This window comes from Elephantulus edwardii, unplaced genomic scaffold (genome assembly GCF_000299155.1).
Source record: "Elephantulus edwardii isolate Elephantulus edwardi_28Jun2011 unplaced genomic scaffold, EleEdw1.0 scaffold00028, whole genome shotgun sequence".
Classification (NCBI taxonomy): Eukaryota; Metazoa; Chordata; class Mammalia; order Macroscelidea; family Macroscelididae; genus Elephantulus; species Elephantulus edwardii.
Window position 1 is genome coordinate 16,826,570 of NW_006399778.1, and position 15,433 is coordinate 16,842,002.

The following is a 15,433-nucleotide window of genomic DNA, read 5'->3' on the forward strand; positions in this document are numbered from 1 at the left end:
TATGATGCTTTGGATGTTGCCAACAAAATTGGGATCATCTAAACTGAGTCCAGCGGGCTAATTCTAAATGTAATAAATTTTTCTCACCATAAAAAAAAAAAAGAGTTCATATCTCTCCACATCCTCACCAGCATTTATTTTGCTGGCCTGTTAAACTTTGCCATTGCTACTGGGGTGAGATGGTTATCTCACTGTAGTTTTAATTTACCACAAAAATCTCTCTATTGTCAGTGATTTTGAACATTTCTTTTTCTTTTTTTGTTGTGTACTCTGAAATCAGATCCAACCGCCACAGGAGGAGATTACCCCTTCTTCTCCAGTGGAGCATCTGGTGAATTCGAAGCGAGCACATTCAGGATTGCAGCACAGCTTCTTGCCACTAGGCCACCAGAGCTCCCTTGAACGTTTCTTCATGTGTCTGTTGGCTATCTGAATATCTTCCTCTGCGAAAAGTCTTTCCATGTCTTTTGCCCATCGTAACTGTATTATCAGTCTTTTTCTTTTGGAGGCCCTGAAAGATTCTGTAAACTTCTGATATGAGACCCTTGTCTGAAATGGTATTGCCAAATGCTTTTTCCCAGTCAGTAGGTTTTCTTGTCACCTTGTTGGAAAATGCTTTTGATGTGCACAGGGATTTAATCTTTAGAAGGTCCCATTCATCCATTTTACCCTCTCCAGACTGTGCATTTCCGGCTGTTTGGCAGTCTCTTTACACCATAGACTAGACTGTCTAAGCTTGATCCTATTTTGTCTCTGACGACCTTTATGGTTTTGGGCTTTACTCCCAGGTCTCTGATCCACCTTGAGTTGATTTTTGTGTATGGTGTGAGATGTACATCCTGTTTCAGATTCTGCAGGGAGCAGTCCAGTTTTGCCAGCACCATTTGTTGAAGAGGTAGTCATTTCTCCATTTGAAAGGTTTTATTTCCTTGTCTAATATCAGTTGACCATAGATAGCTGGGCTCATTTCTGAGTTCTGGATTCTGTTCCATTGGTCTATGTGCCTGTCATTGTACCAGCACTGTGCTTTTTGGGTTAGTACCACAACACATAGCTATTAAAAGATATAGTGTCCTCTTGAGCTGTTTGAATGACTGCTTCTTGGTCCATGAACAGGTTACATATGAACACAATGAAATGACTGGAATTCTTATATTCCTCAATGTTATCCATAATTTATTATGACCACACAGACAAATGACTTTGCACAGTCAATAAAATACAAGTATACATCTCTCTGGTATTTTCTTCTTTGCACCAAGATCTATTTGACATCAGCAATGATACCCTTTGTTCGTCATCCTCTTCTGAACCCACCTTGGGTTTCTGGCAGTTCTCAATCCGTGTACTATCCCAGGTTTATTTGAATAATTGCCAGCAAGAGTTTACTTTTATGTGATATTCATGATACTGTTTCGTAATTTCTACATTCTGACGGATCACCTTTTTTTTGAGAATGTGCATGAATTGTGGATCTCTTCCGTTTGGTTGACTGTGTATCTCACTTCCAAATTTCTTGGCATAAATGAGTGAGCAGGCCTGTGTTACATGTGTTTGTTGGAACATTTCACTTGGTGTTCCCTCGATTCATAGAGCTTTGCTTTTCACCAATATCCTCAGTGCACCACAGTATGGAAAACTCACAGACAAGTTACAGTCAGTAATTGTTGTTTTTATGTATACCACTGAGTTGACTACAACTGATAGTGACTCTATGAACAATAGCTCTGAATCTTGTTTTTTCCTGAGCCAACCTCATTATCTCTGACACATATCCTCCATTGCCACAGTCTTTGGGTCAATCCATCTCACCTGGGTCTTCCTATCCTGTACTGACCCTCGACCCCTCCAAGTGTGATGTCTCTAAGGACTGGTCTCTTCTGGCAACATTCCTAAAGTATGTGAGATGGAGCTTTAAAATTCTTGCTTCCAAGGAGCAACCTGGGTTGTTCGCCTTATCCAGGACAGGCCTGTTTATTCCCTTGGCAGTCCATGATATAAGCAAAAAGAGTAAGTAATGATATAATAAAAGGAGGTTGGTCTTTGCTCAGAAGAGAGCTTAGGGCTGAGGGTCAGCCTGGAAGTTCCTGATGCCATTCTGCTCAGGGCATGTACCGGGCCAAACCGAAATTTCCATGAAAGCCCCTGTTTCTCAGTCACAGCCGGGAGACTCTTATTCTTGGCCCTGCAGTAAGCTGTTTTCCTCAGTGCTGACAAAGCCACAGAACATGTCAGGCTGGCCAGCGAGGGGTAGGAGGACTGTGTGTTTGGTGTAACAGGACTGTGAACAGGGAAGGTCAAAGAGTAATAAGAGACCAAAACCTGGGCCAAGGGGACATCAATGCCTAGACCAAATGCTACATGCCTTCTGCTTCAATGTGTCTTCTTCAGAAGGAGCAAGACGGGATGGGGGGGTGGGGGGAAGAGCGCCGAGTCCACCCTCCACTCTCAGCCACCACCTCCACATCTGTAGCCAGAAGGGAAACAGAGACCCAGAGAGGTAAGGCCAGGCTGGAATCTGCCCCGAGAATGCATGTTCTTTTGTTGGTCGTTTTTCATATGCGCTCATCTCCTAATAGGGAACATCCGCAGACAAGTGATTGCTGGTTACTTTGTATGTGTGTGAATGCGTAAGGCCATGCATGCATTATTTTAACGCAACTTTTTGAAAACGAATCTTATCTGTAAACTTTCAAATCATAATACAATGTTTACAAAACAGCAGCATCTTTTTCTAACACCTACTACCCTCTGTGGAGCCAGTGCCTGAGCCCCAGATAAGCAGCCTCATTCCTTCAACTCTTACCTCCTTTACTAATGACCACCAGTTGCACGGGGAACAATGTTGAGCATCTGCAGCGCTTCCACACCTTACAGAAAAGGGCCACCACTCAGCCGGACCCTTTGCCATTTAATCCTTCTCACCCGTGACCTGGCAGGGTGGGTGTCAATGTGCCCATTTTACAGATGGGGAAAATGAGGTGCAGAAACACTGATTGACTGGCCCCGGTTCCTCACCATCACACCTTTGTGGTCTCCTGTTCGGAGGGAAATTCTAGAGGAAGAGAGGAAGCTCACTGATGCGTGGAGTGTCCACCGTCCTTGGGGTTGGCGCCTCCTGGACTCCCTATCTGCTCCAGGCCTCACCCAAGCTCTTCAGAAGTAGCACGACGGCAGTCACCAGGGAGCAGGGCCCAGAGAGATCAATCCTCTAACTGATACCTTTAGGCAGGGGTGATGTTGGGCAGTGTTTTCACTACTCTGAGCTTTGGTTTACTCATCTCTAGAATGAGGATGATATAAGGTTTCTGTGAGATTAGAAATTATAGGTGCATAGGGTCCATGTATGGTACCTGGGATCAAAGTGCTTCCCTGCTTCAGCCTCAAAAGCACTAACAGGCTTTAATATTCATCACAGGTCAGAGGCGATTTCATCATGTGGCTTGCACTGCAGGGAAAGGCACTGTCAGACTCAGAGCTTAAGCCTCAGCACAGTTTCTTGGAGTTTCTGGGACAGCCCACAACTCTGAGGCTCTTCTCTTTTGACCCCTGGCATCCCTGAGCCCAATGGCAGAGGTCACAGCTTGAGCAAACATCTGGAGGTAGACACGCACTGGCCTGGGGTTACAAGAATCAAGGTGACAAGGGAGGGACTATCCCATTTGTATTTTAGGGAGAGATGTTGGGCCTCATGAAAGTGATGACTGAGTAAGAGATGGGAGGAAGGTGCCGGTGGGGAAGAAGAGGTGAGATGGTCAAAGAGCTGTCGCTCCACTAGGTAAAGAAATGATGGGAAGGGCTTATAGGTGGATTCTGGTGGGAGAAGAGGGCCTGGCACTAGGCTTGCCTGGGTTGGAATCTTAGATGCCACTTATTGCCTGTGTGACTTTCAGTGGATTACTTAACCTCTCTGACTCTCAACTTTCCCCTCTGTGAAATGGAAATAACAATACTCCTACCCAATAAGGCTGTTGAATGAGTTCCATAAAGGAGGCCCAATGTAAGTATTAGCTATTATTAGGGGAGACATTTAGAGGGTAGGATTGTTAGGGCTCATGACTATCTGGGGTAGGAGAAAAGAGGATTTTGAGGTACCTATGGACTGTGGGTTCCACAGCTACAAATCTATCTGACTCAATGCCAGTGAATTTTGTTAATTTTTAGGGACAACAGCCCATGTTTGTAGTAAGTGCAGACAAAACGACATGGCACAAAGCATCACTAGACTTGGGTAACAATGACAGCTCTGACCGGAGCATGTGAAAAGGTTAAAAAGAAATCAAATTAGCATACAGCTCTAGCCTTGTAAGAATGTTAACACACGTAAACTAGGCTTACAAAAGGTGTCTTTTGTTGTTTCATTTTTATAAAAAAGAATACATTTCTGCTGGGACATAGCACACAAAAATTTTATAGACGGTCATTTTGGTGCCAACCCCTGACAGCATCTCCCATGAGAAATGTGTACCCCACATTTTCCAACAGTGACACCCCTGCTTTCAAGAAGATGTTCCTGCCTGGCGAGGAACCAGAGCTGCCACTACTATTACTGACAACAACCGTAACAACACCATGTACGCTCCCTGGGAACATTTCTCAACCATGTGCTGATATATAGTAGACAGTCGGTACCCAACTAGGATTTGTTGAATGAATGAATGAAAGGAACAGCTGCCTGCCATGTAGCAAGTGCTCACAAACATTTTCACATTTAATCTCTACAACCACCCTATGAAGTGGGCTCGGTTGCCCAAGTTAGTTTACAGCATGGCCTGGTTTCTTATCTCTGTTTGTCCCATGCCAGAGTCCATCTCATCACATTCGTACTGCCATGCCTGGCTGAGAGGTGTTGAGTAACAAAATAAATGCACCTTGAAGCAGGTGTGTGTCAGGAGGCCCAGGGTTAACTTTAGTTCTAGGGAATGTTGTGTTGTTTTTTTGTTTTTTTTTTTAATTTTGGCAAGTTCAGACTCTTTTTCATGGTGCAATCCTCATTTAGATGGTGTTGACAGGCAGGCTCTGTTTGAATCATAACAATTCTTTGTGACGAGGTCCACAGGAACTGGTACTTATACAGGGCAGAGTCCACTGCCATGGTCCAGGCTCCCTCAGAAGCCCTCTGGTCTTATCTCTCCCGACTGCTCCTCTGGCCTGAAGACAGCCAGCCACACATCCTGTTCCGGCAGAACAACCTTGTCTAGCATCCCAGATCTGCCCGCAGACATTGCCCCGCCTCCATCACCCCACAAGGCCCCTCTCTCACCTGAAGACGTCTACCCGAGTCTCGGTGCCCAGCACACATACAGCATGAGTGGGCCGCTCCAGGTCCAAGCAGATCACTGCCCCCTGGGCCATCGTCCCAGCTCTTCCCTTGCCCCCAGCTCGGTTGCAGGGAGCCCCCGGGTTGGTTCCTTTATACTGCCTGGCAGAGGCCATGAGTCAGCGCCTGTGGTGGAGGCCAAGCCCCGGCCACTCCCTGGTCAAGTCCTGGCTGTGCTCTCATCTCTTCTCTGCCCTTGAGCTGTCCCTTGGGGAGCTCACTGTCAAGTGAGGAAGCCCTCATCTGGGCACAGGCTTGAGCCTTGACGTGCAGGTCTGATCCCAGCTGGTAGCCCAGAAACCATCTAGATTCTCCGACCCCACCTCATGGTCCTAGACAAGTTCGTGGGAAAGAGAAGGCAACACGAGAAGGGAGCTTAGGAGCTTTCAGACAAGAGGTCACAGCTCAGACCATGTTCAAAGACCAGGCAGGCCTGAGACAAGTCCCCACACGCTGGGTCACCCACGTGACAGCTCCCCACTCTCGCCTATGCCTGGGATTACTCATCACAACAAGCTTATGAAGCAGGTGTTCCTACCATCCTTCTTTCTCGTCCACCACAAAGTTGATACTATTATTATCCCCCACTTTACAGGGGAAGAAACTGAGGAGCAGAGAAATTCCACATCTAGAAAGCCCGAGAGGCAGGGTGTGAATCAAAGACGTCTGACTCTAGAGTATGATATTGTTTAGCAGCCTGTTCCTGCCATGTGCACCTTTCAGACTATTATACCAGCTTTCCTCTGCTGTTGTTAGTGCCATCAGGTCAAATACAACTCACAGCAACCACATGATCGGAACCCTGTCCTATCGTGTACCATCCTCATAATTTCTGACATTCTTGAGCAGCCCATTGCCACAGTCACTTTGTCATCCATCTCACTGGAGGTCTTCCTCTCTTTTGTTGACAGACCGTCTTTCCAAGAATGTTGCTGTCCAAGGAACAGTCCCCCCTAACAACGTGCCCAACACTGCAGCTCAAAGGCATCACTTCTTCTGTCATACTTATTCCTTATCCAGTTCTCAGATGCACAGCAAATGAGCAAAATGATAATAGCCAGAATCAAGCACACCTTAGCTTTTAAGCTGACCTCATTGCTCCTCAGCACTTTGGAGAGGTACCTGACAGCAGACTATGCCAATGCAACACATCTCCTGATCTCCTGACTGCTTACAGTGTATAGGTATGTGTTATTACTACCCATTTTACAGAAGGGGAAAATTCACGCTCAGAAAGGAAAAGTGCTTGGCCAAGGCTGCAAAGCTAGAGCTGACCAGGAAACTGATATTCTTCTCATCCTTCCATAATGCCTCCTTCCTGTTGGGGCCTCTGGGTGTCAGACCAGTCAGAGCAGGAAGGGATCAAGCCTGCCACAGTGACAGTCAGCCACAGAGCTGTGATTGTACTTGGGCTTTTGATACCAGGCTTTGTCTGTCAGGAGGGAGATGAGAGAGGAGAGCTGGACAGGCCCCAACAGGGAGCATCCCGAGGGAGTGGGCCTGGGCATTTGGAAGGAGCATAGAGCATTGTTCAGGTTGGCGATATTGTGTTCAGTTTGCTTTTGCTTCAAAACACAAAGGTTTGCAATAATAAGGTTTGTAAATAAAAGTCTGACTTTGAGAACAGACAAGTCTGGATTCAAATCCTGCTTCATGCCTGTGAGACAGGTCCTTTCATGATACCTGCTTTATACAGATGAGCCACAAAGTCCCCAAGAGGCTAAACAAGTGTCCCGAGGCCCCACAATACATAAATCAGGGGTTCCAGGATCCAAATCCTTCTCTAGGCTCAAAGCCCCATCCTCTATCCAGGGAAAATGTAGCTAGAAATGCACACTAGTAATGAAGTGATGTAAAAAAATGAAGTGTCTTTGTCTGGCCCTATTGGCCTAGTGGTAAGGAGTTGCACTGTCAACCCAAAGGCACATGGTTCAAATCCACCAGCTGCTACATAGGAGAAAGATGGGCAATTTACTGCCTCTTAAATGTGCTGGAGGGTCAATTGTAATTTGGTTCTGACTCAAAAGCACACACAAAAAATTATTCAAATTAATTTGCTCTTATAGAAGTTGCCAGAAAGGAGCCATCAATTGTCAAGTTGATTGGGCCCTCAGGGAACACCATATCCAGCCCTCATTCTGTGGATGGGGAGGTCCAGAGAGGGGACGTCCATGTGCATAATCCATGGGATGCCCATGGTCACACTGCAAGTGAATGGGAGAGCTGTAACTCCAAGTGTCAGTTTTTTTGGCAATCTAAGTTTTAGATGACATGGGGAGTTTCATATTTTCCTCCTCACTGCTTCCCGGCATGTCACATATCTAGTTTTGTTGATTATGTAAAGGAATTTGACATTGAATTATGGCTAGCATTGAGAAGAATGGGAATTCCAGGACTTAATTGTGCTCATAAAAAACCTCTACCTAAACCAAGAGGTGATTGTTCAAACAGAGCAATGGGTTTGGGGGGTAACACTCACTCTGGCTTCTCTGATGACTGCATCACCACAAGCTGCTCTCTTTTGTTGGACAGAGATGCTGTTCACAAGTTTTCAGCATCATTATGTTACAATGCACCAACACACTGTGCCCACACCTGGGACTATGTGCAGGAATGTTGTGGATTTATCTTTGCACAATTTGGCTGTTACTGTCACCACAATCCTCACCTGCAGTTATTCTCCTCTTAATCCATCTTGCCCCAGAACATGAGTTCTAGATGAGCTCAGGAAATACTGGGTCTCAGGCTCTCCCCAGAGCACCCCCTTCTCTGGCAGGCCCTCGAAATTATGCTGGGGTGGATGCTACAGAAGAGGGAGGGATGGTGCTTAAGACTGTTGTAGCCAGATGGCCTGGGTTCAAACTTTAGCTCCGCACACCCTCTAGTTAGGTGACCCTCGATGAATTACTTTGCCTCAATTTCTTCATCTGTAATGTAAGGATGACAATTGTTTTTCTTGAAACTGTTGTGAGGGTTATTTAATTCAAATATACATCAAGCTTCCTGAAAATGCCTGATACAGAATGAGTAGCACTCAACTCAAATCTCAACTCATTGCCGTTAAGTCTGAACCAACTCATAGCTGACCCTCCAGTGGGCTTTTGGAGGCTTAAGATCACATGGAAGGAAATTTCCCATCCTTTCCTCTCAGAGCCAATGGTGGATTTGAACCACTAGAGGCACCACATTTGGATTAGCAGCTCAACTCTCTACCCACTCAACCAATTGAGGTACCTCGGCTTCTACATCACTTCCTCCAGGAGAATGTGCCTGAAATTTGTCACTGTCTGCCCAGCTAGTCTGGATTATCCGTGAGACACAGTCGGTCTTTATCTGTCTTGGTTGTGTTCCTGGTGTAGTTGGAGGAGACAGATGGGTAATCTCCTTCTGTGTGATAGACAACCTGGAAAAACCTACTAGAGGGTAAGTTGTGACTCAGTTCTGACATTGAGCTCTGGTGGCTTGGTGAGTAAGGAGTTGTGCTGCTAACCCAAAGGCAGGCAGTTCAAATCCACCAGTTGTTCCATGGGGGAAAGATGGGACATCTCCTCAGAGATTTCCCCTGGCAGAGGCCTGTGATACAGCCTCTGAAAACGTGCTGGAGAATCAGCTATGAGTCAGGGTTGACTCCATGGGGGGGGGGAGTGGAGAGAGAGAGAGAGAGAGAAAGAGGAAGAAGAAGGAGAGAAGAGAGAGAGGAGAGAAAGAAGAGGAAGAAGGAGGAGGAGGAAGAGGAGAGAGGAGAGAGAGAAGAAGAAGAAGAAGAAGAAGAAGAAGAAGGAGGAGGAGAGAGAGAGAGAGAAAGAAGAAGAAGAGAGGAGAGAGAGAAAGAAGAGGAAGGAGGAGGAGGAGGAAGAGGAGAAAGGAGAGAGAGAAGAAGGAGGAGGAGGAGGAGGAGAGGAGAGAGGGGGGAGAGAGAGAGAGAGAGAGAAAGAAGAGGAAAGAGGAGGAGGAGGAAGAGGGGAGAGGAGAGAGAGGAGAGAGAGAGAGAAAAAGAAGGAGGAGGAGGAGAGGAGAGAGGGGGAGAGAGAGAGAAAGAAGAAGAAGAAGAAGAAGAAGAAGAAGAAGAAGAAGGAGGAGGAGGAGGAGGAGGAAGAAGAGAGAAAGGAGAGAGGAGAGAGATAGGAGAGAGAAATAAGAGGAAGAAGGAGGAGGAGGAGGAGAGAGGAGAGAGAAGAGAGAGAAGATGGAGGATGGGGGATGGAAAGGGAGAGAGGATTAGAGAGAGGGATGGATAGAGGGTAAGACAGAGAGAGAAGTGGTAAAGGAGGTTAAGTGTTGGGCTCTCACTGGAAGGTCAGCAGTGTCACACATTTGAGGAAAAAGAAGTGACAGCCTGCTCCTGTTAAGATTTATAGCCTCAGAAATGCAATGGTGAGTCACTATAAGTTAGAATTGACCAATGGCAGTAGGCATTTTTAACCATTTGTAACTAAATATCATGACTTTGTAGCTCAGCCCATCACTTGATCCATGGTGGTAGCCTGGATGTACCAGGAGGTCCTGAGCCTGTCAGAGCCCTAAGGTCGCCTTGGGGCTGAGCACCCTCTCCCATCCACATGGACAACTGGCTCAGAACTCAGGTCAGAGCCCAGAGGAAGAGGCCCCTTTTCCTGCCAAAATGCAGACTCACCAGCTCAGTGTCTCACCTGGAGGAAGTGAAGGTGTTCTGAGGGTTGCCCAATGCCCTCTAATGCTCAGGGCCAGAGGACATCCTGGCACCAGTGGCTGGTCCAGCAATTCTGCTCCAGGTGATCACGATGATGTCATTCTGGGGAGAGGATTGGGCTGGGAATCCTCCCTGAGACTCTGAGACTGAAGGTGGTGGTTGTTAAATACCCAGATGATGTGGGCAACCCTCAGAAAGCAAACACTGAGACCACGGGCAGTGCAGTGGTATTTGGAGTAGATGGTCTAGACACCTCTTCAGTAAGATTTATTTATTTAGTTCTTCATTTAAAAAACTGATGCGGTAATGATAATTGGCACCTGGAATGCAAAAGTATGAAACAGTGAAGAAGGAAAAGTAGTTGGAAAATATGGGGTTGGTGATAGAAATGAAGCTAGAATGATTGAATTTTGTGTTTACAATGATTTATTCATTGCGAATACATTTTCTAAAAGACGCAAAGGACGACTTTGCACATGGATCTCACCTGAAGGGCTGCACAGGAATCAGATTGACTACATTTGTGGAAGAAATCGTTGGAGAAGCTCGATATCGGCAGTCAAATCTAGGCCAAGGGCGGACTCTGGGTCAGATCATCATCATCATTAACAAATTGAACGTTTACTAAGTGCCTGACACTGTTTATTAAACAAGATCTTTGGGGATGCATGTTTTGTGCTTGGCTGATAATCTAAAGGGCTGATAGGCCAAATCCACCCACTGGCTCAGCAGAAGAAAACCTTTGGTATCTACTAAAGATTACAGCGGAGAAAACGCCCTGGGGCCGCCCTACTCTGTAACACTTCAGGTTAGTGCGAGCTGGAATCCACGAAGGAGCAATGGGCTTGGCTTTTTGGTGTGGTGATTAAACAGCGGGGAGTTGCAACTGTTAATGCACTGTGCCGTTAACGGAGGGGCTAGGATTCAAACCTTCTCAGCAGTGTCTTGGAAGAAAGCCTCGGCAATATTCTTCTGAAAAATGAACTATCGAAGCCTCTGTAGAGCACAGTTCGACTCTGATGCACAAGGAGTTGATATGAATTAGAATTGACAGGTTGGCAACTGGTATGTGTCACGCCCATCACTTCATGCTCCGACTTATAGCTGACCCTCCAGGAGGTTTGCAGAGTTTGCAAATTGCCCAAGAGGAGACTGTCCATCTTTCTCTCTCAGGGGAACTGGTGAATGTCAAACCATCTCCACCTGACTCACTCTCCTCTCTGGGCAGCCAGCCCTCACCGCTGTCAGGAGCCACATCCATCAACCTTAATCATCGACATCTGAACTACCCTCTTCTTGTTTTCCAGGTGAAGAAACCCAGCCACAGAGGGGTTAAGCAACCTGGTCGAGGTTACGCAGACGGGAAGTGGTGAAGGCCGGCTTTATCTTTTCTTGGCCGGACTCCTGAGCCTGTACATGCTTGCCCTACTCATGCAGCCGCCCACAGACCAGGGGCCTCAGCAAGGGGCTGTCAAGAGCCTCCCAGCACCCACACCCTGGCCTCTCAGCCCCCGTACTTCAAACTTAAAACTGGGAACGTGTCATGCAGGCTGGCAGAACTTGGAAACTGACCAATTTGTCTCTCTAATAAGGGGGTTTGTCTCGGTGCCCTTTGTCTGCTGGGGTTCAGTGGGGTTCTTTCCTTCTCTCTCTGCTCACACAGCACTTTTCCACCCCCAGCACCCCTCTGCCTTCACAGAATCCTTCTGTACTTCCACCAGAGGGCAGGACCATGACGCTAACAAGTGGCGGGCCCTACCCTGAGCCATTGTACATGCACACCCTCATGTAAGCCTCACAGTAACCTTGTGAAGGGAGGACACGCTGAGGTTGACATCCATTATTGACTGGTGAGCAGTCAGCTAAGGACAGAGATAGGAAATAGAAAGTAGGCCTGTCTGCATCCAAAGTCTATGACCTCCTACCATGATCTATGGGGAAAGGAAGGAGGCTCAACCAGGTAGAAGGTCAATGCCTCTGCACTCTTCTGACACTGACTTCCACCTTACCCTTGACCTTAGGAACAACCAAGGTTCCTCTCAGGAATCATGCCCACAGAATGTTAGCACCATGAAAGCAGGGACTTTGCTGTTTACCCTTCCTCAATGAGACAGATTGAGACAATGGCTGCAAACAATGGACTCAAATGCAGCAACAGTTATGAACACGGCACAGGATCCAGTAGTGTTTTGCATAAGGTCACCACGTATTGGAGCAGACTAGAAATTTACTCTGTGGAGCTCGATGGAACTAAAGACATCCAGAATAAAAAGGGGATGGCACGGAGAAGTACAGGGGCCTGAAGAACCATCATGAGCCAGGCAAAAAGGACCACTCCAAGGAGGCTGCTCAGGACCTAGGCCTGGTCAGTACCTACATCAGGTGGGTCTCGCTGATGCTGGCCTGCCTGACAGTTTGCTGCTCTTCCAAATGAAAGCCCACCGCAAAGATGTGAAGCTTTCCTTGAAAATTTTTTCATGGTTGGTTTTAGGTTTTTTTGTGTGTTTGTTTCTTAAGTATAATAGCTTCTAAGGGACCGACTAAGTTTGGAGGCTTATTTGTGAAGAGGTTGGATTCTGGAAGATGATTTCTTTTGTCTTGGTGAGGGTTGGGTGTGGACTGTTTGATTTTTTTGGTTTTGTTGTTGTTTACAATTGGCTGCGAGCTGATTGGATTTGGTGTTAATTGTGTTTGGAATGAGCATTTTTTTTTAAAAGATAGTTACAATTTATTGATTAATTAATTAACTTATAGCAATAATTGTAGCTTATCTACATTGCAATTCATAAATTCATCACAACATATTAATTAATTAACAGTGTGGAACACTCACTCACCCCTGGGATTCCAACTCATCTCTTTCTTTTGCCTCTCGTGGTCATTCGTGCAGGTGGGGGGTTCTGGCTAGTTTAGCAGTTCTATGTAGCCAGGGGGTTCTCAGCTAGTTCAGCAGTTCAGTGTAGCCAGGGTCCATTGGTGTGGGCAGATGGAATGAGCATTCTTCTAAGTGGTATAGCACTGGTCTGCCAATTTTCTGTACTGAACTAACTTGGGGTTGCTGTGATGCTCAACGCTGTGCCTCTAGTGTATCAAATGCCATAATGGTGACCCACAGTGGACAGTATTTGGTGGAGCTCCCAGATTGATTCAGGTTTGGAAGCAGGAGTGGCATCCACTTCCTAAACAGCATACCTCTGGAAACTCTATGAACTTAGAGAAACAACTATAATTATAGAATAGGGTTCGGATCTTGTTCATAGGGTCGCTATGAGTTTTGCTTGACTCGAGGGCACTTAACAACAAAAACAACAGATGTCATCTAAAAAGAACAATAGTAAAATATTCCTACTGCCTGGAACAGATTCTAGGGATCTCTGGTGGCCTAGTGGCAAGCAGCTAGCTGTGCTAAAATCCCAAAGGCACATGGTTCAAATCCAGCAGCTTCTCAGCAGGAGAAGGATGGGCAATCCCCTGCCATGGATTAACTGCCTCTGAAAACCCGCTGGAGGGTCAGCTATGAGTCAGTTCTGACTTGACGGCACACACCGATAACATATAGGTTCTAACACATTAGAAAACACAGCTCAAATGCTTTACCTTTGAGTCAGTTCTGATTTATGGCAACCTTCCCCCCAAACCTCCAAAAATTGTGTTTTTGAGGCTGTAAATCCTAAGGGGCTGAGACCACCCACCTTTCTCCTGAGGAGCCACTGGTGGATTCGAACCTCAGGAGACTCCAGGCCTCTGGGTTAGCAGCACACAGCTCACCATGGATTATGCCACCAACACATGTGAGGTACACAGACATTACTGCATGTGATTGAATCAAATACCTAGTTTAAGAGATAGCCCTTGTTATCGTACTATCATCGAAAAGACTATTCCTTCACTGAATTGTGGTCATGCTTATGTGGGGCATTTCTGAGTTCTCTGTTGTATTCTACTGATCTGGGCCGGTCCCTTTATCAGTACCACATAGTGCTGGTTACATGAAGCTCTGCGTTAATCTTGTTAGATACCGTTGAGTTCATTCTAATTCATAGTGACCTTAAGTTACAAAATACTGCTTGACCCTATGTCATCGTCCCAATTGTTGCAGCTCTGTCAATCAATCTTGTCTAGGGCCTTCCTTTTTTTCATTGACCTTCTACTTTTCCAAGCCCTCTCTAGGGATTGATCCCTCCTGATGACATGTTCAAAACATGTAAGATGCAGTCTCACTATAATTTTATCCCATGGACTGCCAAAAGAACAAACAGATGTGTCTTGGAAAAGGTCCAGCCAGAATGTTTCTTTGAAGCAAGAGTAGTGAAGCTTCATCAATCATACCTTAGATGTGTTTCTAGGCGAGACTGTTGTTGTTGTTGTGTACCATAGAGTAAGAATTAACCCATAGCTGACCCTCCAGTGGGGTTTCAGAGGCAGTTAATTGTACGGGAGGAGACTGCCCATTCTTGAACCACGTACTTCAGGACTGTAGCACAGCTTCTTATCACGAGGCTACCAGAGCTCCATAAAAGAGGCTGTTCCTTGGAAAGAGATATAATTCTTGGAAAATGGAGGGTCAGTGAAAGAGGAAGACCTCCAAAGAGATGGATTGACATGGCGACTGCAGCAATGCGCTCAAATACATCAGAGAGATGATGAAGATGGCACAGGCTAGGACAGGATTCAGGTCTGTTTTATAAAGGGTCACTATGAGTCATACTCAATAGCACCTAACAACAACAACAATAAAATAACAATTTTGAAGATAGATTTGTTCACCCTTCTGGCAATCCTTGGCATATTCAATATTCTTTTCCAACGTTTGAACATTTGCTGTTCAAAGACATCAATTCTTCTTCAATTTTCTTTATTCATTGTCCAGCTCTCACATGTATATGAGGTAAGTGAAAATACCACAGTTTGATACAGGCACATCTTAGTTCTTAAAGAACTGTCTTTGCTTTGAAACACTTTAGAGAGCTCTTTGCAGAAGATTTGTCCAATGCCATACATTGATTGCTTTCTTGACTGCTGCTTCCATGGATGGTGATTGTGTTCTTGTGGTTGTTAGGTGCTGTTAAGTCGAGTCAAAAGATTGACAGCTTCAATTTCTCCATCCATCATGATGCTGCCTATCAGCCCAGTGATAAGAATTTTTGTTTTCTTGAAACTGAGGTGTAATCCATATTAAAGGCTATATTCTTTGATCTGCTGTGGCAAGTGCTTCAAGTCCTCCTTACTCTCAACAAGCAAGGTTGTGTCATGTGCATAACGCAGGTTATTGATGCCTCTTAAACCAGGTTACTCCTTGGAGGCAAGGATTCTGGGGCTTCGTCTGACATACTTTGGGCATGTTGTAAAGAGAGACAGGTCTTTAGAGAGGGACATCATGCTGGGTAGAGTAGAGGGACAGCGCAGGAGGGGAAGACCCTCTATGAGGTGGATTGATTCAGTGA

General features: G+C 46.0%; 1 protein-coding gene across 1 annotated transcript in view; it reads right to left on the bottom strand.

Annotated features, from left to right (window-relative positions):
* PADI4 (peptidyl arginine deiminase, type IV) overlaps positions 1 to 5,355 on the bottom strand; it is a 52,034-nt gene extending 46,679 nt beyond the window's left edge. The window contains exon 1 of the mRNA XM_006883691.1: positions 5,264 to 5,355. Coding sequence (XP_006883753.1) covers positions 5,264 to 5,355 — 92 coding nt within the window. The remainder of the gene's footprint in view (positions 1 to 5,263) is intronic.
* Positions 5,356 to 15,433: the final 10,078 nt, after the last annotated feature.